The sequence below is a fragment of the Cibotium barometz genome, chromosome 42, assembly GCF_041138505.1.
Source record: "Cibotium barometz isolate CiBa-2024 chromosome 42, ASM4113850v1, whole genome shotgun sequence".
NCBI classification, from domain to species: Eukaryota; Viridiplantae; Streptophyta; class Polypodiopsida; order Cyatheales; family Cibotiaceae; genus Cibotium; species Cibotium barometz.
Genome location: NC_141087.1, coordinates 14,896,573 through 14,918,609, shown reverse-complemented (window position 1 = coordinate 14,918,609; position 22,037 = coordinate 14,896,573). Strand labels below are relative to the sequence as shown.

The window sequence follows — 22,037 nt, the reverse complement described above, 5'->3', positions numbered from 1 at the left end:
ACGTGATCTGAGAGGTGCTCTTAAACCCGTAAAAAGTGATATTGGCTCTGGATGGGTGGAGAGCCCGCAAAAGAATGAAGTAGCGGGTTTCTGATATTCTAATACTCCACATTATGTGATATTTTTATGCCCAAGAAAATGGAAAAATCACACCTGAAGGAGGTTGCCATAATAAATATTGTTGCTGTAGGATAAGCACCGAGGAGATGGTGGCCGGCAATTCAACAGAAATCAGCAACTGCAAGTGGCTGATCCAACGTTGATCAACGGGCAGCCGACCTGGAGGAAAAGCCACGAAGAAGGGATGTGCCGATTCAAAGGAGGGGTGCCTGTCCATGAAAGGGTGCCGGCTGAAAGGTAACCCTCTTGATTGAAGGCTTTTTTTGTTTTGTCTTGCCTCTATTCAAGAGTGTCGTGCATATGGCTGGCCCAAACTTAATCAACAAAAATTGAGAGTTGGGGGCTGAATTTGATGGGACATTCTCTCCTACTCTTGCATTCAACACTCGCTACATCCAATTTTAGGGTTTGGGTGGACTGATTTTAGAATTAGGGTTAGGACTGATTTTAGGATTAGGGTTTGGGCATGTCACAAGGCGGAAAAAGTTTGCTCTGATACCACTGTAAAGCTTTTATAGCTTTATTAACATGATTAAGACTTAATTAATGAACATAAGACAAATACTGCAAGAAAGACTAAGTTGTTTGCATTGAGACAGAGGCCTTTCTTAAATAGAGGCCGAAAGGGTACAAGTGAAGAGACACATCCTTGGGAAGGGGTGTGGCTCTTGAATGTGTCCTTTGAGTTAATAAGAGATTAAGGAGTAATTAAGGAGAGATTAAGAGAGTTAGTCACAATCGTGACATTTGTAAACTCCATTCTCCACTCCGCCTTCCCAAACTACCTGGCCTGTTGCTTTGTCCCAGAGAGCAACAAAATGCTCATCAAACTCCACCCGTACGCCAGTCTTGCAAACCTGATGCACTGACAACAGATGAACACCAAGTGATGAAATATACAACACCTAGGAGGAATACTTCTCCCCTTTGCCATCGGGAACTATCTCCAACCTGCCCTGACTGTGAACTAGGATAGTGGATGTATCCCCAGTAAGAATGTGACCAGAATACTTGCAGAGATCCTGTAAAGCCGAACGGGAAGGAGTCATGTGCCTAGAAGCACCACTGTGTAGAATCCACTCCCGAGTATCCGTAGCGGAGAGTCCTCCAACCTCCTCCCTGCCCAAAGAAAATGAAACATCGGTCTCCATCACCTCTAGGTGCACAAAAGCAAGTCTTCACGGTTGCTGCTGAAGATTCTGCACCCTTCTCGATGCTCCGCTTGGGACACTGCCTCCAATAGTGGCCTTTCTCACCACAGTCATTACAGGTCCTCTCTGCCTTGAGTTTCTCGCAGTCTAAGTCGTACATCTTCTCAGAAGACTTCTCCGATAAAGCCTTCCCTTTGCCCTTGTTGTTTCGGCCTTTCGACCGTTGGCCAATTAAGGCCTCCGAACCTCCACCCTATGGAGGGTTCGTGAATCTTTCCTCCTGGTCCAAGACCATGGGCACAAGCTCCTCCCATGTGATGGTGCTGAGCCTGCCACTGGTAATCAAAGAAGAGTAAAATGCTGAGTACTGAGAGGGCAAATGCGACAGCAACGTGATGGCCATATCCTCCGATGATATCTCTTTCCCAACCTGGAGAACTTCTTGCTGAAGAGCCTGCAGCTTGTTGATGTGCTCCCGCATCATCGACGACTTTGCAGGATTCATCATCCGCATCTGTACTTCCAAGGAGATCCTCTTCATGGGCAATACCCTATTATAGAGAGGAGCCAAATGCTGCCATATACCTCTGGCCAGCGTCATATGATTGATTACCTGCAGTGTGCAGTTGAGGAAAATGAAAGAACGGACCCTGGCATTGACACGATCCCACAATTGTGCCTGTGCCTATGCCTCTGCCTCGCGTTCCTTCCGAATCGAGGGTAACTCCCCTTCCTCTAACTCCGGTCGTGGACCCCCAACAACAATGAAATCAGCAAGGTCACTAGACTCCAAAACAGATTCCATCATTACCTTCCATATGCCGTAGTTGTTCCCGTCAACTAACGGTCCACTGGGAACGTGGGGAGTGTCGGGATCTTCACATGCTTCTCAGCCATCTCAAGTAAATCTGCCATTGCAGGGGTGTAACTGAAAAGGGTGGGTGGGTGGAAAAATAAAGAACTTAAACCTACAAGTGTCTGTCCAGCAACTCAGCCCGCCTTCCTCTTGTTTCTCCTCTTCCCGAACGGTCCAAAACAGTCCACCAATCAGCAACAAAACAGCCCCCCTCTTGCTCACACAGTTCCCAAGATTTATCAAGAGCCTAGAGCTCTGATACCATGTCAGAATATGTAGCAGAGATGAAGACAAAATCTGAAAACACAAGAGCAAGTGCACTGCAAAAAAACACAGCAATAGAGAGGGAGAGAGAGAGAGGCGTGTAACTCTACTATATACACTAGGAATCCCGAAATACTAAATACAAACAGTGTGGGGGCAAGGGGCCATTTTATATGGCCCCTATGATCCAGTCGGCCAGTAGAAGGGGCAGCTAACAGCACCCTGAATGGTCCACGACCTGCTGCAGCCCGAATCGGCCAGCACACATGTCAAGTCGGCCAACTATAGAGAGAGGCGGGGAGTAGCAGGAGCAGTCGGCCATCACCTGGATCAATCCAAGAGCCATAGGACAGCCTCCCACACCTGGAAAAAATAGGGAAAAATATGGAGAGTGGGGAAAAATGAGAAAACACCTAAATCGGGCGGGCACACCCACAACAAAGCCCTAGTGTAAATATACAGACAGGAGATGACTGCTAACATCTTTTGAGGTCATTACCAATGCAAGCAATGTAGCCATAGGTGCAGTTCTCCAGCAAGAAGACAATAGACCCGTGGCCTACTACAGTCGAAAGTTGGATGTCACCGAAAAGAATTATTCAGTTTATGACAAAGAGCTTTTGGGTGTGATCACAGTGCTCAAACATTGGAAGCCTTTCCTTTATGGACAGGTCTTCACAGTCAAAACAAACCACCAAGCACTTAAGTGGCTTCAAACCATGCCAAGTGCCAAGTGGAGTGATCCGCAAGCCAGATGGAGTTAGCTCTTCCAACATTTTGGAGGAATGATCGAGTACATCCCTGGTAAGCATAACCCAATCGCAGATGCTCTTAGTCGAAAGGCCAACATCCAGGCAGTGTAGGAGTCTACCATTCTCGAAATCACGGGGAAAGACTTAGATAGCATGAAAGACCAATATGTCAACTCCCTTGAATTTGGTACTCAATACAATTTGGCCCTCACTTCCGAACCTGGCCATTATTCAGTGCACAACGGTTGGTTGTTCTTCAAGAACCGCCTCTGTGTCATTCGGGACAAGTGAGCAGCTCTTCTCCATGATGCCCATGACTCCTTGGTTGGAGGACATAGAGGTATCAACAGTACCCTCGAGAAATTAGAACGATCCTTTTATCGACCAAAAATGAGGCGTGATGTATATTCACATGTTCAAGCTTGTAAGATTTGTCAAAAAGTTAAGGTTCCACATACAAAGAAGGCTGGGTTACTTCAGCCTTTGCCTATCCCCGACGGACCTTTCATCAATATTTCTTTGGACTTTGTAGGGCCTCTACCAGCATCCACCGGATCCCATAACACTCAGTGTTTTACCATTGTGGATCGCTTCAGTAAGTTCTGCATGCTCATCCCATGCAATTTACCTCGCATTTTTTGGAGGGCATTATTCTAAAACTTTGGAACTAAGTTACAGTTGTCTAATGCATTCCATCCATAGACAGACGACTAGACAGAAATTTATAACCAGTTGGCCTTTGATGTTCTCAAGTCATATTGTCATGACTAGCAGTCCAAATGGGAACATTATCTTCCATTGGTCCAAGCTATCTTGAACGATACCAGTATCGGACGGACTCCGTATGAGGCAGCCTTTGGTCGCCGTTCTCTTCAAGATTGGTGTCTCCATCTCTTGAGGCTAACAAAAGGCTAACAAAACGATGGAAGCATTTTCCGAAATCATTGAGTCAGTTAAGGACCTCTTGACCAAAGCACAGGAAGCTTATAGCATACAAGCAAATAAGTCTAGACGAGATGTCCACTTCAAGGAAGGGGATTGGGTCTATCTGCGCATCATGAAACAGAGATTGAAACAAGAATTTATGCACATCATAGTGCAACAAGGGGAACAGATACGGGCGTGCACGGCTTTTATACAGACCTTGGAGACAAGGATACCTCTTCAAGAAACCTCGACACCCATCACCCCCCCCCCTTCGCGGTCTCCTCCATCAGTTCATCACCAGGATCCCTTCCCAGACCCCTGCGTCGGCTATCTTCCTTGTGGAGTTAACACAATAATCCTGTGCATCACATGATTTGCAGGTACGAGAGATAGAGATTCGAACACAGGCAGCAACCCACACTAGCACTAAGGAGGATCAACGTCGACACACGGAGCACAAGCGATACCTTGCAGCTCTCAACGCAAGGACAGTCCCGCGACTTCTTCGACTCACCTTCATGAGAAAGTGAATTTTAGTAAGTATAACGGTAAACTTGATCCCAAAACTTTGTATTTTCGGACTGATGTTTGAAGCCTATTTTGTTGCTATTAGGAAGTCAGACATAGAGAAGGTGGCGGTAGCTAGTTGCTACATTGAAGGGGAAGCTATCTCTTAGTGGACTCATTGGGCCCAAGCCAATTCCAATTATGGAGTTGCTACCTGTGAGTGGGACCAATTTGTCACTGACCTCAAGAAGCGATTTCTACCGCCTCATTATCTAGAGGATGAGTATTAGGGATTGCGCCAAAACGTGCAACCAGTCCTCCACTTTGCAAATAAAGTCACTCACCTAGCTTTACAAATACAAAAATCAAATGAGGACAAACGAGGTCAATTCCTCTACGGTTTAGACATGCAAATCCAGTGGGATGTGCGCATGTTTGAGCCACAGATGTTTGATCGGGCACTTTCGCTTGCGCAAAGTGCCGAGATGAAATACGACGACCGAAGACCATCCCAGAGTAGCCAAGGCAACCACGCCGACTGGTGGCAAGGGCTTGAACCAAATCCAATCAAGGTCTAATCCCCAGAGCCTCTAGCTCCAAGAACTCAAACGATGGACCTCGCCTTACTCCAAACCAAAAGACTCTAGCCAGCAAGACAAGTGGTAAGCTCAATCCCAAAGAGGACGAACAATTCAAGGAGGGGCGATCTTTCTTTTGTCATACAAAAGGACATACTTCCAAGGCATGCCCTAAAAAGACCCCTGCACAAACCACTACCCCAGCCTCAACTACTTCTGTGGTGAGCCAACCTCCCACATTGACCCTCTAGGTTATCGCTAGTTCTTCAACTCCCACTCCTATGGTTGGCGCCATTGTTAGCCAGGAAGCTCGAAGATAAGCAGAAGAGCAACCACGACCAGGAGTATGAGCCAAATGAATTGCTCAAGACATTTGGCTACATAGGTGGCCAGAGAATTGTTGTCTTGTTTGACAATGGCAGTATAGAGGACGTGGTCACGGAATAGGCCGCTCGACGAGCTTGTTTCTCATTGACCTCAGTAGATAAGAAAGTGAGGAATTTAGCACAGGCATGACAACGAGAATCAAGTTTGAAGCTCGTCGTGCTAAATTAGTCATTCATGGCACAGAATTTGTGCGCGATTTCACAAGGCCCTCCATGACTGGTTCTTCCAGAAGATTTTACTTCATGATAGCTTACGTCCTAAGCTTCCCCCATCTAGACCGGAGGACCACAAAATTGAACTCCTCCCAGGTTCCAAACCCCCAAGTAAGTTTCCATATCACCTGAGCAAGGCCATGGAGACGGAGTTGGACCGACAACTCCACAAATTACTCTTTGTGTAGATTATCGAGCGCTCAACGAGCTAACGATCAAGAGCAAGTTCCCTATGCCTCGAATTGATTACATCTTAGAAAGGCTAAATGGAGCTAAGGTGTTGACCTCAAAAGTGGGTACCATCAGACGCACAATGAGCCGGACGGCCGGCCCCTCCCTCAAATAATGTATATTGATCTTGGGAGAATCAAGTACATAGTGTCATGGGCAAGTCTGACCAGATTTCCATACCAATGCATATAAATACAATATTGCAAACAATATGGTTGTCGGTGAAGATCTTTAACTCACACTACCCTCTCAAGTGCCCATGTTCCCTACCATCAACTCTCTATTGTTCCATCCACACATGGTAGAAACAATCTTCAAGAGAGCATGTAGTGTCACGTACACACCTTAATCCGGTGCCACGTAGACATGATTATTCCTTACAGCCACCTTAAGGGCAACGTTATAGGTCGTCCTTACAGCCGCCTTAAGGGCAACGTTATAGGTCGTATATGGGCAGTTTGGAATCAATTTGGTGGCCCTATAGGTGCCCGGAGGTGCCTAGGACATGCACCAATGGTTGGAACATATTATGGGCACAATATGAACACATTTTATGACATTTTTGATGACTTTTTATATGGCCTGAAAAGTGAAAACCGACCTGATTACGACTTGCTATCACTTTCCTATATAAAGGCAGGTCATGGGTCATTCATAATCATTCAAAGACACAGATTGCAGAGCCAAGACCAAGGATATACAGTCTAACAGTTTGGATCAACCAAGTACATCTCCAAACCAGCATTTTCCATTAACGCACAGTGAAGGACAGTAAGCATAAGTTCATTCATAGCATTCATAGTCTAGATCTACATTGGATCTATGACAATCATTGTAATTACTCATTCATTCAATAATATATAGTAGGAGTAGGTTAGGTAAAGAGACTCTCTCTTCTCCTTCTCTCTACTTCTCTATGTCATGAGCGTGTGATTAGTGTTAATCTTTATTGCTTTGCATTAATCATCATTAAGCACGATCCTGCATAGTAGTCATGCAATACGTAGGACAAGAGAACACTACACAGGGTATGTGAACACGGCGTCCTGCTCCTCCCGCTTGCTACTTGCTTCCATAATTGCAAGTAGAGTCAATGTCAACGGAAGTCTTCAATTTGTCGCAATCCTTTACGACAAAAGTCTCCAAGTGGTTGTAGGGAACCCTCGAAAAGCTTCCCTAAGATTCAACTCGTCAATCTAGGATATGTCAGGCATCAGCTACGTAGGTCATTCCTCAGCCATAGTGAGTCAGTTAGTCAATCAAGTCCCTTAACCCACTTGGAGAGAATCATTCATGCATGTAGAGTAAGTAGAAACCTTAGGGTTTGCATTAGAAATCACTCTGCATATTGCATATCATTCCTTCATTGCACATAGACCATTGCAGAAGCCTTGAAATAGCATCTGGTATTTTTAGGATATTTATTAGCATTTATCTAGCATTTTTTCCATATTTTTAGCATTTAATACCATTATCTATCATGAACAAGTCGTGTATTGCACTTTGTGTTCCAGTCAACCAACATTAAATGTCAACCGACCAGCCCATAGATAGTATAAATAGCTTTGCTTTCGCATCATTCCATCCATCATCTCATAATTCAGCAATCAAGCATCAAGCATTGGAGCCTTCAGCCTAAGGAGCATCAACGATTGACCATTCAGCATATAGCCATCAGCGTTTTCAGCCAGCGTTTCATCCTACAGCATCTACGCGTGTGCACTCAGCCTCCATCAACAAAACGCATCAGTTCCCAGCATTCAGCCCATCAGAAGACTTGCGTTATCTGCATAGAAGCAGTTTTCAGCATACATATCATCATCGTTTTGCTACAGCACTTCGGTGAAGGTAGCCCGCATTCATTCATTCATTTCAGCCTTCATACATAGCTTAGAACAGTCCCAAACAGTCCCTACCTCAGCCTTAGATTTGCAGCCTTCCCTCATTCCATTGGGAAGAGTGCATAGGCTTGAGATCGGTCATTATTGGTGCTTCTACAGCCGTGTACAGTTCAACCTGACTCTTGGTCCTCCGAGATCTTGCGTTTGGCTTATCGTCAGTCCAAAGTCATTCTCTTCAAAGTAATAAAGCAAATACTATTCCAGTAATGGGATAGGGGGCCTTTCAGTGGGTAATTCGGTACCCAATCTGGTGTACAATTTCTATCTCCATCTCTCTAAATCTCTTAAAGTTTGAAGTCATAAAAGTGGATTGCTAAACTCGCGAAACTCAGGATACAGAAGGCGGTGTGAGACTTGTGTGACAGGATCCTTAATTACAAATGCTTCCGCTGCATGTTACAACTGCTGAATGTTCAAGCGAATCTATATATAGTATGTGGGCTGCTGGTCGGCCCAGTGGAAGGGGCAGTCGCCCAGCAGCAAGACCCAAAAAACAAGAATAAAATTAATAAATCCAATAAAATCCCCTTTTTAGGGCTAGATAAAATGCCATTATCACACACCCCCTCTCAGGCCAAAAAGGGGACCATGAGAGAAGATGAGAAAAAATGAAGGATGTCAGGGTCCCACACTAACACTCTAGTGTAGAAGGAATGTATCTGTTGGAAATAAGTGCTCACTAGGAGTACTTTTAGTCTTGGTCATCTCAGTGTATGCCACGTGGCACTCAGGGATTTATCCCATATGCACTCATGCTCTATCTTGTACTTCTCACCTATATATTGTAGGTGTCACATCAATGAAAGTATCAATCTTGTGTCTTGTCTACACTCATCTCAAGGTAACTCTTTGTCTTTCATTTATTCTTGTTTCATTTCTAGTTTTGCTCTTGCTTTCATATTTCCTACATGGTATCAGAGCAGGCTGCTCCTGCCCTGTGTTGCCCACCATAGCTTCAGCCCACCATCTCCCTAGCTGCTCTCAACTCTTGGGACCAGCCTATTCACATTCTGAACAGCTGCCCGCCGGCCTGAACTGTCTGTCCACTCCTACGCCCTGCGCCGGCCTGTTTCCCAGCTGCTGCGCACTCCTACGCCAGCCTGTTTTCAAGTTGCTGCTGCTGGCGCTTCATCCTCTACAGTCTGCGCATCACTTCATACCTGCAGCTACTGTCGGAGCAGCACTCGTACTGCTGTATTACACCTCTGCAGCAACCTACGTCTATCTGCTGGAGGCGGTGTTTCTTCATCTACAGGCTACGCATCATCTAAAGGCAATTCAGTTCTGCCATCGCTTCCTCTTGAAGAATCCACAAGATACTGTGCATTGTCTCCTTCAGTTTGCTGGTCAGTCCTTTTCTTATCCTCATATCTGCAAACTGCTAGTTCCTCATGCTTCGATGGGCTGTCACATGCTATGGCCCTGACAAGTGGTGAGAGAGCTGGCTTCTAAAAACAGTTTGGATCTCTTCTTTCATTCATTTTTGCAATCTTGTAAGGGAATAGACACTGCCCTTGCATTTTAGCAAGAGGTAAGACCTTCCCACATGGCCTCTTCTACTCATTCTCTCATGTCTATCGACAAATTCAATGGCTCCAACTTTCATACTTGGCAAATCAAAATCAAGTGCCATCTTATGAAAGAAGGTCTTTGGGACGTTGTTCACCATGCTGCTCCCGAAGATTCCGACATTGAGCAAGTTATCACTTATGCTCCCACTGCCAAGAATGACAAAGCCTATGCTATCATCCTGCTCGGTCTTGGAGATGATTACATTCATCACATCTCCGACATACAGTCTGCTTCTCGAGCATGGATCACTTTGGATACCCTTTTCGGACCCCGCTCTAAAAACTCTAAGATTGCACTTATGATCTCATCTTTGATCTATATATGCAGGAGGGAGCTACTATAGCCTCTCATGTCAATTATTTTCGCAGTCTTATGGTTCAGCTTGCATCAGTAAAGTCCACCATCTCCGAAGATATTGCTATTGCTGTGCTTCTCAAAAGCTTACTTGACATCTATGCTACTCTTGTCACTACCTTCAAGTATCACAATAATCCTACTCTTGAAGGTATCATCAATGCTCTCCAAGAAGAGGAAAGAACAAAACAACAAAAGGTAACTGACACTGCATTCTTAGCAAAGAAAGGAGGGGTGTCTCAGGATCTTTGTCTATCATGTCTTGTCTCTCAGTTTATCAGTCTTTATGTCTGTCTTCTATCTTCTCGTCTTGTCCATCTTGTCTTCTAGCTTGTCTCTCAATCCTTGTCTAGTCTCTCTGTCTTGGTCTTATCTTTTGTCATGTCATAGTCTTGTCTTTTTGTCTTCCTCCTAGTGTCCACTTAAGGAGGGTGTTGGAAATAAGTGCTCACTAGGAGTACTTTTAGTCTTGGTCATCTCAGTGTATGCCACGTGGCACTCAGGGATTTATCCCATATGCACTCATGCTCTATCTTGTACTTCTCACCTATATATTGTAGGTGTCACATCAATGAAAGTATCAATCTTGTGTCTTGTCTACACTCATCTCAAGGTAACTCTTTGTCTTTCATTTATTCTTGTTTCATTTCTAGTTTTGCTCTTGCTTTCATATTTCCTACAGTATCCCCCTCTAGAAGCAAAGTCTGATAAAGTCAGAGAGGGAGATCGTGAATGGCAAAGGTAGTGAAGGTGAGTTGATGTAGATGGGATGATCGTCTCCCAAAGTAAGATCTTGAATGGGGCTCTCCTCTCAGTAAGAAGTCCCATTCCCTGTGTGGTCCACATCAGAGTTTGGAGAAGATGGTGAAGATAAGCAGAGAGGGCTACTATCCTTGAAAGAAAGTGAAGGAAATAGAAAACACATATGTAGGCCCAGGTACAAGGCCTGTAAATGCTGGAAAGATGTTTATTGCTGAAAATTGAGCTGGAGGGAAGCCCGTAGGTGCTGTACAATGGTAAGATGCAGAAGCAACTGCTAATGACCTCAACAAGATGCAAAAGAATGAGATGAAATGGGGGAAAGAGGGGTCAGCCCTTATATACTCCCCCAGAGTGCTGGTCAGCCAACTGTAGCAAGCCGATAGCAGACCAATAGCATAAAATGCTAAAAAAATGCCTAAAATGGTACAAAAATGCTAAATAATATCTACTAAAATATGCCAATGCAGGGCCTCATAAAATGACCAGTACAAGCATGAAAAGGTGATGTAGACTCTCTGGAGATGATATAATCCAACACCTCCTCTTCAGCGCGCGAGAGGGGCGGTCCAATACCAACACGCTGAAGTAACACCTCCATAGTAGCTCTCGCAAGTGGTTTGGTGTGAAGAGATCAGCCACATTGTCCTTGGTAGAATAGTAGGCCAGTCGAAGAAGTCCCAACTCAATCTAGTCGCGTACAAAATGATAATGCACTTCAATATGCTTGGATCGTCCCCGTATCACAGGATTCTTAGCTAGAGCAACAGCACAAATGCTCCAAAATCTAATGAATCCAAAGTGCCTCAGTGGAAGAGAGAAGTAGGATTTATACTCAACCTCAGTGGAAGAAGCAGAAACAGTCCTTTGCTTTTGAGACTTCCAAGAAATCAATCCAAAACCAAGCATGAGCAATATCCAGATGTAGACCTTGAAGATAAGGAAGAACTCTCAAAGCTACCTGCCAATGAGACCTTCGAGCGGCTGATGAGAACTGGCTGAGGACACTCATAGCATAGAAGATGTCTGGACGGGTGTTGGCAAGGTAAAGCAATGAGCCAACAATCTGTGGTGTGGAATCCACCAAGGGTGTATCATCCTCCTTGGATAACTTGGCAGCATTGGGATCCATAGGACAAGAGAGAGGTGTACAATCTGACAACCCATAAAGTGAGAGCAGCTTCTTCACATATACTTCTGCTCAGAAATGAAGATACATTCATCTTTCTACCAAACCTCCAACCCAAGAAAATAATGTAGAAGACCAAGATCAGACATCTCAAATGTCTCTGAAAGCTTGGACTGAACCTGTGTGACCAACCTAGTATCTGAGCCAGAAAGAATGAGGTCATCAACATACAAAACAATGACACAAATATCTCCATCAGAAAGAAGCACATAGAGATTGTTATCAGCATATGCCCTCTCAAAGCCAAGAGATAACAAGAAGGCATCAATCTTCCGATACCAGGCACGAGGTGCCTGTTTGAGACCATAAAGAGCCTTCTGCAAAAGGTACACATGGGTGTCCTGTCCCTGAATCACAAAACCAGGAGGCTGCTCAACATAAACTTCCTCCTCTAAGTCTCCATTCAAAAAAGCAGATTTGACAACCATCTGGAACACGGGCCATCTGAAGTGTGCAACCAGAGCCAAAACAATCCTGATGGTGGTATACCTGGCTGTAGGAGCAAATGTCCCAAAGTCTTCACCTGCCTTCTAAGCATATCCTCGAGCAACAAGGCGGGCTTTGTACTTGTCCAAAGAACCATCTGCATGAAACTTGACTTTGAAAATCCATTTCACACCAATAACACGACAATGTAAAGGCCGTGGCACCAAAGACCAAGTGTTATTCCGGCCATCTTTACTTCCATGGCTTGCCACCACTACGGCTATGAAAGAGCCTCCTCTGGACTCTCAACCTCATCAATCACGTGTAGAGAACTCATGAGAGCATATTTATGAGATGTGGAAGCCCGAGATGAACGGTGAGGTCCAGGGGTGGTGGTAGAGATCTGGTTATGGAGCTGTGCATTAGTGAGACCAGAATCTCTAAAGAGTTGCTCAACCCACCGAGGTAGGCCAGCCTTCCACTCAAAGCGTGAAGAAGAAGATCCAGCTGCAATAGAGGACTCATCCGATGCTACTAGAAGTGATGATGAAGTAAGCACTGGCGAGGGTAATCCCAGAGTCAAAGCAAGACTCATAGAGGGACTGGAAGATGCAAAAGCTAGTGCAACAAGAACGGGAGGCTGTAAAGTAGCAATTGGCACCGGGGTTGCAGCAAGAGGAGGAGGAGGAGCTGGATGTGGAAGAGATATAAGATCACTAGCATCTGACGGGAATGGATCATCTAGAAAGTCGGAACTCGGAAGATGCATCAGATGGAGAGGAATCAATGCCAAACAAGCTCTCATCAAACCGAGCATCACGGGAAATGATGATGTCATCAACCTCCGGATCCCAAAAACGGTACCCTTTGGATCTTAGACTGTAGCCTGTGAGATCATCCTCTTTGACTTCGGTGTGAGCGTGGTCCTTTTCTTATCTGGGACATGCACATAAGCAGCACAACCGAAAACACAAAGGTGAGAAACAGAAGGCTTGTGTCCTATAAAAGCCTCCTCCAGAGTCATCCCCTCAACCTCTTTTGTGAGAGAGCGGTTAATGAGGTAAACTGAGGTAGCCACAGCTTCAACAGGAGGGAGACCTGCATGATGCAACAAAGCACAAGCCATCTCTTTGATGGTCCGGTTCTTTCGTTCGATAACTCCATTTTGCTGAGGAGTGTAAGGAACTGCAGTCTGTCGGCAAATGCCCTTCGAAGCAAGGAAGTCATCAAATGGTACAAACTCGCCACCATTATCAGTCCGGAGGAATGAAACTCTACCCCCAGACTGATTTTCCACCATCACGATCCAAGTCCTGAAATTGGCAAAAGCATCTGACTTGCAAGCCAAAAAACATACCCAGACTTTGCGAGTGAAGTCATCCACAAGAAGAAGAAAATATCAAGCCCCTCCAAGAGACTCAACCTCCATAGGTCCTGCAAGATCTGCGTGTATAAGCTCCAGTCTTCGGGTTGCTCGATGAGTGGCCTCCTCTGGAAATGCATCTCGATGATGCTTGCCCATCATGCAGGATGAGCAGATGTGAGAGAGACTTGAGCTGAGGTACAACCTGCTTAGAATGGAACTTCAGTAAGGCAGCAATGGGTACATGACCGAAGCGAGAATGCCACAGAGAAGTATCTGCCTCAAAAACCAAAGCCATCAAGGGAGAGAAAAGCTGATGATGGGAATCAATGTGAGGGATCTAGGAAGAAAAATTGATGATCTTGTAGAGACCCCCACTATGGACTCCATTGGCAACAACCGAGAGAGTCTTCCTATCGATTACTTCGATGACCTCATCATCGAAGTACACACCAAGTCCCTTTTGAGAAGCGTTGTATACTAAAAACAGATTTTTGGAAATCCGTGGTACATGAAGAACATCATGTAAGGTGGCAAAGAAACCCAAAGAAACATTACCAACACTAGTGACAGGAAGTGAAGAGTTTCTCGTCTCGATGAGAACTGAAGAAGAGAGAGTCTGGTAGTCCTCCAAGATATGGGCCTGATTGGTCATATGGACAGAAGCACCACTATCACCAACCCATTCCACCGCTTCAGGTGTGTCACTAACCTCTTTCGGAGAAGTCATATCTGTGATCACGAGGAGTGAATCCTGTGAAGAAGTGGATGAATCTGTGAGTGCCATGTATGCAACTTTGACAAATCCCTCCTCTGAAACTTTGCCTTTTATCTTTGGTGTTGTCCTTGTCAGATGCTTTAGAAGCATCCTCGGATTTATACTTGGCTTTGGTTGCTCAAGAATCATCACGACGAGCAAAGCAACGAGACTCTGTATGACCTGATCTACCACAATAATCACATTCATTGCTTTTGTCCTTGGATTCCTTAGAATCTTGTTTACCCTTGCCTTTGCCTTTGTTTTTATTGTTGTTGTTGTTGGAGTTCCCTTTTCCGCCTTTGCCTTTTTCCTCATCAGAGGCAACAAAGACAGACTCTGACTTGGCTTTTCCGTGAATCATGCACTTGTCGTGGAGATAACTCACGACTTCGTCAAAAGGGAGGAGAGGATCACGGAAATAAATATTATCCCTGAAAGAATCAAAGGAAGTAGGCAACTTACCAAGAAGTTTATGGATGGGATTGTTGATGGTGCTTCCGTACTCCTCACGTTGTAGCTTGAAACGGGTGAACTCTCCAATCTTCCTTATTATAAGAAAGTGCAATTTATAACCTCATGGTAGTCATCCATAAGACAATAAACCATCAACTCCGTCATGTATAGTATGAACTAGATACTACGACATCCCTACTAACGTCATCAGTGCCCAATAGTGGGTGTAGAACTTGGTATCAATATATGCTCCCACACACACACACACCCCACGCACACACACAGCATACATTCATACAAAGGTCTATGTATTAAGTTTCTATCAGAGCTCCGGAGATACAGGCCAGACTCAACCATAATGAAGCCTAGCACCAAGGAACATAACAAATAGAAAGAATTATTACAACAAAAAGATAGTTGATAGGGCATATGCACCACTAAAGATAGAAAGAATTAACACAGTATCAACTGGCTGCAACTTGGACGAAAACTTCACAACGTGAGATTTGCATGTCCGCTAATACAGCATAAAGATATACCTAGATGAATCCAAGAACATGCCCAAATTCACCTTATAAGAAAGTGCAATTTATAACCTCCTGGTAGTCATCCATAAGACAATAAACCATCAACTCCATCATGCATAGTATGGACTAGATACTACGACATCCCCACTAACGTCATCAATGCCCAATAGTGGGTATATATCAATATATGCTCCCACACACAATGGGTGTACAAAGTCAAAAGGAAGTCTGATGGTACCGTTGACAGGTACAAAGCAAGACTTGTGGCTAAAGGCTATTCTCGGAAAAAGGGAATAGATTATGAGGAGACTTTTGCTCCTACTTCGAGGATGACTACAATCCGATCAGTGATTGCATTGGTTGCACATAAAGGATGGAAAGTGCATCAGTTGGACATCAAAACTGCATTCTTAAATGGGGATTTACAGGAGGAAGTATATTAAATCAGCCCATTGGTTTGGTAGTTCTTAGCGAGGAACATAAAGTATGCAGGTTACACAAAGCATTGTATGGGTTAAAGCAAGCTCCAAGAGCTTGGTATGATAAAATACATGCTCAACTAACCAGCCAAGGTTATGTGAATAGTCCAGCTAAAAGCACATTGTATGTGAAGAAAACAGGTGCCGATATTCTCATTGTCATCTTGTATATAGATGACATGCTCATAACAAGGACTAGCAAAGAACAAATTTCAGATTTCAAGGCTGATTTGAAAGCTGAATTTGATATGTCAGATTTGGGGCCTTTACACTACTATCTGGGCATACAGTTTATGCATAGAGATGATAGCATTGTTATGCAGCAAACTAAGTACATAAAAAGTTTGCTAAAAAGGTTTCACATGGAAGAATGTAAGCTAATTTCTACTCCAGTAGAACCAGGTGTATGGTTTACAATGCATGATATTGGTGAGCCTTTTGAGGCCGGCATTTACAGCCAGCCAGTGGGATGCCTCATTTACTTGTATGGTTTACAATGCATGATATTGGTGAGCCTTTTGAGGCCGGCATTTACAGCCAGCCAGCCAGCCAGCCAGTGGGATGCCTCATTTACTTGTATAACACGAAGCCTGACATATCTTTTGGGGTGTCTCTATTGAGCAAATTCATGCACAGCCCAGGCACAAAGCATTGGCAAGCAGTCGAACACATTTTCTGTTATCTTCAAGGTACCCTAGATCTTGGTTTGCTCTATCCCAGGGGGGGCAGCTTGCAACTTTATGCATACAGTGATTCAGATTGGACTGGCGATTATGATACCATGCAATCCACCAATGGGAATTGTTTTTTCTTGGCAGTTCATGCATACCTTGGTTGAGTACAAAGCAACCCACTGTTGCCACATCTACTTGCGAGGCTGAGTACAGGGCAAACAGCTTCAGTAGATTGTGTATGGTTGAGGAGATTATTGGCTGATCTTTGTGAGTGTCAACAAACACCCACCACCATTCTCACTGATAGCCAAAGTGCTATGGCCATGGCACAAAATCCCGTGTTTCATGCACGTACCAAGCACATTGAGATTCATTATTACTATGTCATAGAGAGATTACATGCAGAGGAGATCAATTTATCTTACTACCATACAAAGGATAACGTTGCAAATCTGTTCACAAAGGCTTTACCTCGCGAGAAGTTTGAAGCTTTCCGCAAAGCTTTGGGCTTACTCTCATACAAAGTGATCTGCTACCTTGTACAAGTTCACACTTACACTACAGGGGGGATTTGTAGGCATATGTGTTAAAAGGACGAAAGAACCAGATGTACGAGTGATCAAAGCAAATCAACACAACATGAAATGGGTGAGTGAGTGTATATATGATGGTGAGTGAAAATATGTACAAGAGACCCTCTGATGTGAGGAGACTTTGAATAGAAGACTAGTGCAGAAGCAAAGACGATGTCGGAGCTGAAGCACGGTCGATGACAAAGGCTCGCGTCGATGTGAGGCAAAGACACTGCGTAAGGTGGTCGGTGTCGAAGGCTCGCGTCGGTGGATGCAAAGGCACTCTGAGGTGGTAGTGGGCAGCGGAAGGTGAAGTGATACAGGCTCTGGTGACGGGGGTGCTCCGGTACCTAAGGGGTGATGAAGAGCAGAGAGAGTTGCCGTCCCGAGTGATGCAAGCTCCGGTGACGAGGGTGCTGCAATACCTAAGTGGTAGTGAGGAGCAAAGAGGGCTGATGTCCTGAGTGGTGCAAGCTCTGGTGACAAGGGTGCTACAATACCTGAGTGAGAGGTGAGGGCTGCCGTCCCGAGTGGTATCGATGGTGAAGATAAGCGGAGAGGGCTGCCATCCGATGATGTGAGATGGTGAGCAGAGAGGGCTGCTGTCCCGAGGTAAAGTGTAGAAGAAAAACGATGATGTACTGTAGCAGAGAGTGGGCTGCAGTCCCAAGGTAGACTGTAGAAGAAAAATGATGATGTACTCTATGTAGCAGAGAGGGCTGCTGTCCCCATGAACTGAAGATAAAACGCTGGTGTGCACTGTGTAGTAGAGAGGGTTGTTGTCCCCATGTATTGAAGATAAAACCATAGTCACAGGGGACGGAGGGGACGGACCCTTGGAACGGGGGGACGCCGTCCCGGGAACACTGTGGGACAGGGACGGACAGGGACGGACAGACGTCCCCAGTTGGGCATCGACAGCGTTCCGGGGACGGATCCAGGAGGGGACGGTTGTGGGGGACGGCTGCATGGGAACGCCGCAGGTTACTGTTTGGGCAATGGTCACATTTTTTACCTTTTTTTGGCTGTTTGGGAGGGGTTTTTCATGGGCCTTTAGCCTTGAGCCTTTGAGGCTTTGGGCCTTGGCCTCTCTCTTGCCTCCCTCCCTATAAGAAGACACACACACACACTCCCTCTCACACTTCAAGCTTTAGCTTCACACACACACACACACACTCTCTCTCCCTCAAATGGCAAGCCTCAAGAGCCAAGGTCTCAAGTTTCAAGCTCTCACACAAGCAAGCTGTAGCCTCTCAAGACACACTCTCTCCCCCTCACACACACACTCTCAAGCGTCACACACACACACACACGTCACACACACCCACCCACCCTCACACTCAACTTCTCCCTCAACTTTCAAGGCTCAAGCCTCACTCCCTCTCTCTCTCTCTCTCAAGCTATCAAGAGACAAGGAGGCATCCATCATCCATGGCATCCTCCTTGTGGTAGTGGCTCTTCAAGTTCCAACTACCTGTAGAAGGATGATGGGATGGACATGGAGGGATGAGGTCAATCACACCCCATCCCTCATGGAGGTGGTGCACAGCCATGGGCATGCAAGCTTTGCCCGTATAGGCGAGTGGGTGGTACTGACAAAGTAATTTTTAAGTGCCGTTCCTACCCTCGTCTCCCCGTTCCCTACATATGGCCGTCCCCCGTCCCGTTCCCGTCCCCCGTCCCTTGTGACTATGGATAAAACGCTGGTGTGCTCAATGTAGCAGTGAGGGCTGCTGTCCCCATGAACTGAAGATAAAACACTGGTGTGCACTGTGTGGCAGACAAGGCTGCTGTCCCATAAGCTGAGGTAAAATGCTGGTGATATGCTGATGTAAAACACTGATGATATGTTGATGTAAACGCTGATGATGCACTGATGTAAACGCAGATGATATGTAGCAAAGAGTGCTGCTGTCCCAATGATGTATTGATGTAAAACATTTGTGCTGGAGCTAACAGGCGAAGATGATGAGGCAGATGTAGTGTAGGCGCCGGCAACAGCAGCAGATGATGTGGTACCGGATATGTGCAATGATGTGGTACAAGATGCTGAATGGTCAAGCTAATCTATATATAGTAAGGGGGGCTGCTGGTCGGTCCAGCAAAAGGGCAGCCGGCCAGCAGCAAGACCTAAAAAACATGAAAAAAACCTTTAAAATCCCCTTTTTAGGGCTGGATAAAATGCCATTTTCAAAAAATATGCTCACTTATAGTAGTGCTACGTGTGAACAGGGCTTAACCAAGGGCACTTTTTTCCATTTGGTTTTTCCCCTTGGATATCAAGTGTGAAAGGACACTCTATCCATATAACTTTTGTACTTGGATATTATATGGATGTGACTCACATGCAAGTGTTGACTTGCATTTGTGATCAACCACACACTTTCTCTCTCTCTCTCTCTCTCTCTCTCTCTCTCTCTCTCTCTTTGTGTGAGCTTCCTATTTCTACAACTACCCCTAATCTGCAGGAAACCCTATTCTGTGTGTGAGTGTGTGAGTCCCAACACGACCTAAGGGAAGCCCATCTCCAAGGGGGAAGTGCTAGAAATTGTGGTGATGGACCATGCGTGTTTGAGGGGGAGCGCATGCACCGTGTTAATTTGGGCACATATGAAGGTCTAAAGAACCTTAAGAATTTTGTATAGTATGTGTCCAAAGGTTGAATTGGGTTGGGGACGTTGTTAAAGGTGCAAAAGTAGAGGAAATCTAGGATTGAGATATTCCGGAAAGGAACAAGTGATTGAGAGAATCAAGGGGAGAGGGGAGTGATTGTGGAGATTTGATGGAGATATTCACGAATAAGATTTTGGATCTAGAGAAGCTCCTTGAGAGCTATTAATTGATGTAGCCTAGTGCTTATTTCATTTGCCTTAATCCTCATGAGTACTAATCATTTTGTTTAATCAAGTATGACTTTGTCATTTGCTATGAACCACCTAGCCTTACAAATTTAAGTCAAGAGACAAAAATAGCACTGGTAAAAACCTTGAGAGGGCTGCTTCTAACTGTACTCTGTCAGATTTAGCCAAGGGAAGTGCTGGACGCTTTCAAATATCTGGACCTAAAAGTACCCTTCAAACAATAGATGGCAGCAATGTATGATGCATAGACTCGAGGCAAGAAAAGGCGCATACTAAGCATTCTGAGAACATATGTAAACAGGAAATGTATATATCTATGTCTCCTCGTTCAAACGAAGCCTTTAATTAACAAAGAGGTGGATCTAAATGCTGATGGATGAAATTAAAAAAGATAGGTTTGGTTTTGTTATGAGAGCATGATGCTGCATTACATAAAATTATAAAGCAATCTCCATTTCAAACCATAGAATGCAATAACTAACCGAGCAGAATCTATGCTGTCCTTGTCAGAATCGTCATCAGCCGCAACTGAAGAGCTGGGATGGACAGGGGTACCATTGTTGGAGAGGGAAGAGGACCTTCGAATCTTGTCAAACCCACCACCACTCTCTGTACCTTCCATCCTGGTGAAAATCTCAGCAACACTTCCTGTTCAAGCCTTGTGATAGGGCATTCAGATTTTCTTGCTGTTTTCTGCAGATTGCTATGCCAGGGGGGGGGGGGCTTCATAACCCAAAAAATTGGATCATACAGCTACATTCTGAGGTGCTTCTCGCATAGTTTGAAGGCCATCATGGTCCTGGAATGCCAGAGGACTGTTGACAATTATAAAGCGAGAATGGCATTTAAACATTAAAATAATGAAGCAATGGCCGGCCACTTGCAAAGAAGATGATGGCTCAATGTGTTTCACAATGTGTTTCTTGGCTTGATGAGTTACCCATTAACTGCCCAATTGGCAAGGATCCATCTCTGGTTGAATCTAACTATATTTGGACACACCGATTGCCTTTAACAAATATGATACACAGGAAGAATCTGTATTGTTGTGCATTCTAATCGCCCCAAACGGGCGGCCAAAATTTTCCAATTCCACGAGTGTCCAATGAACAAAATGCCAAATTAGATTATGGGCTGCAACCAACGGTGAAGAAAACCTAGGAAATCAATGGTGGGCTTGATCGAATTGGAAGAAATAGTAAAGACCCGAATCGTCCAAATGGGGGGGAGGGGGGTACTGTTGGAAATCTACAAAGGAACCCGGATCGTCCAAATGGGGGGGAGGGGGGTACTGTTGGAAATCTACAAAGGAACCCGGATCGGCGCGAGAGAGAGAGAGAGAGAAGGGGGAAGAGCGGGCGAGTTAAATGCACTACTTGTGTACCTTTTTAGACGCACAGAGAGAGAAAGAAAGAGAGAGAGAGAGAGAGAGGAGGAGGAGAGAGAGAGAGATGCTGATTCTGAGAAATGTAGAGCAAATTAGAGAGGAGGATCTGAAAAAAAAATACAAAACAACAGAGAGTCAACACCAAGATTGCCCTAAGTTTAGAGAAGAGCCCAATTCTTGTCGTCACGACCCCCACAGAACGAAGAGAAAGAGAAACAAAACTACCCCAGCATTACTAATAAGCTGAGAGATTTCAGACGAAGTGGACACGATGTCAAGAGAGATCCTACGCTGTCCGGCACTACTCCGGCCGCCCTAATAGTTGTTGTCTTCTTATATTTCATCAAAATGTACGTGGATCAATCAACTTCACGGACCTTGTAAGATTGGGTTCACATGTTTCCGTGAGCACGAGATGTCGCATTGCTATTCGATTGTCGCAAGCTTGGTGGTATTGAGATTCGAACTCGTGCCATCAGTGATGAAGGGAGCTGACAACACACCACTAGAGGACGCAAGGTCCCATTTGTTGTCATCAATGGGCCAGCTTTGTTTGGCATTTGAACAACGTGGTTGCTGTCCCACCAACGAAAAAATGAGGATACCAACTTTCAAAGGGGATAAGAAGGATCCAGATTCCAAACATTCATGTACAAACAAGCCTTTAAAAGGTGGGAAACAAGCACACAAAGGTTGGCAACTAATTTTATTTTTTTTTATTGAAGGTGGAAAAACAAGCACACAAAGGTTGGTAACTAGTTTTGTAGTGAGAGTA

At 45.0% G+C, this 22,037-nt stretch overlaps 1 protein-coding gene across 4 annotated transcripts in view; it reads right to left on the bottom strand.

Annotated features, from left to right (window-relative positions):
* ZWI (kinesin-like calmodulin-binding protein (ZWICHEL)) overlaps positions 1-21,574 on the bottom strand; it is a 114,051-nt gene extending 92,477 nt beyond the window's left edge. The window contains exons 1-2 of one of the 4 annotated variants that reach the window (XM_086780741.1): positions 20,816-21,475; positions 20,358-20,674 (exon numbers count right to left, since the gene is read on the bottom strand). In XM_086780741.1, coding sequence (XP_086636867.1) covers positions 20,358-20,497 — 140 coding nt within the window. In that variant the 5' untranslated portion in view covers positions 20,498-20,674; positions 20,816-21,475. Of the gene's footprint in view, positions 1-20,357 lie in introns of all 4 variants that reach the window. The other 3 variants (XM_086780739.1, XM_086780740.1, XM_086780738.1) reach the window with 3 other exon arrangements.
* Between the last annotated feature and the right edge of the window lie 463 nt (positions 21,575-22,037).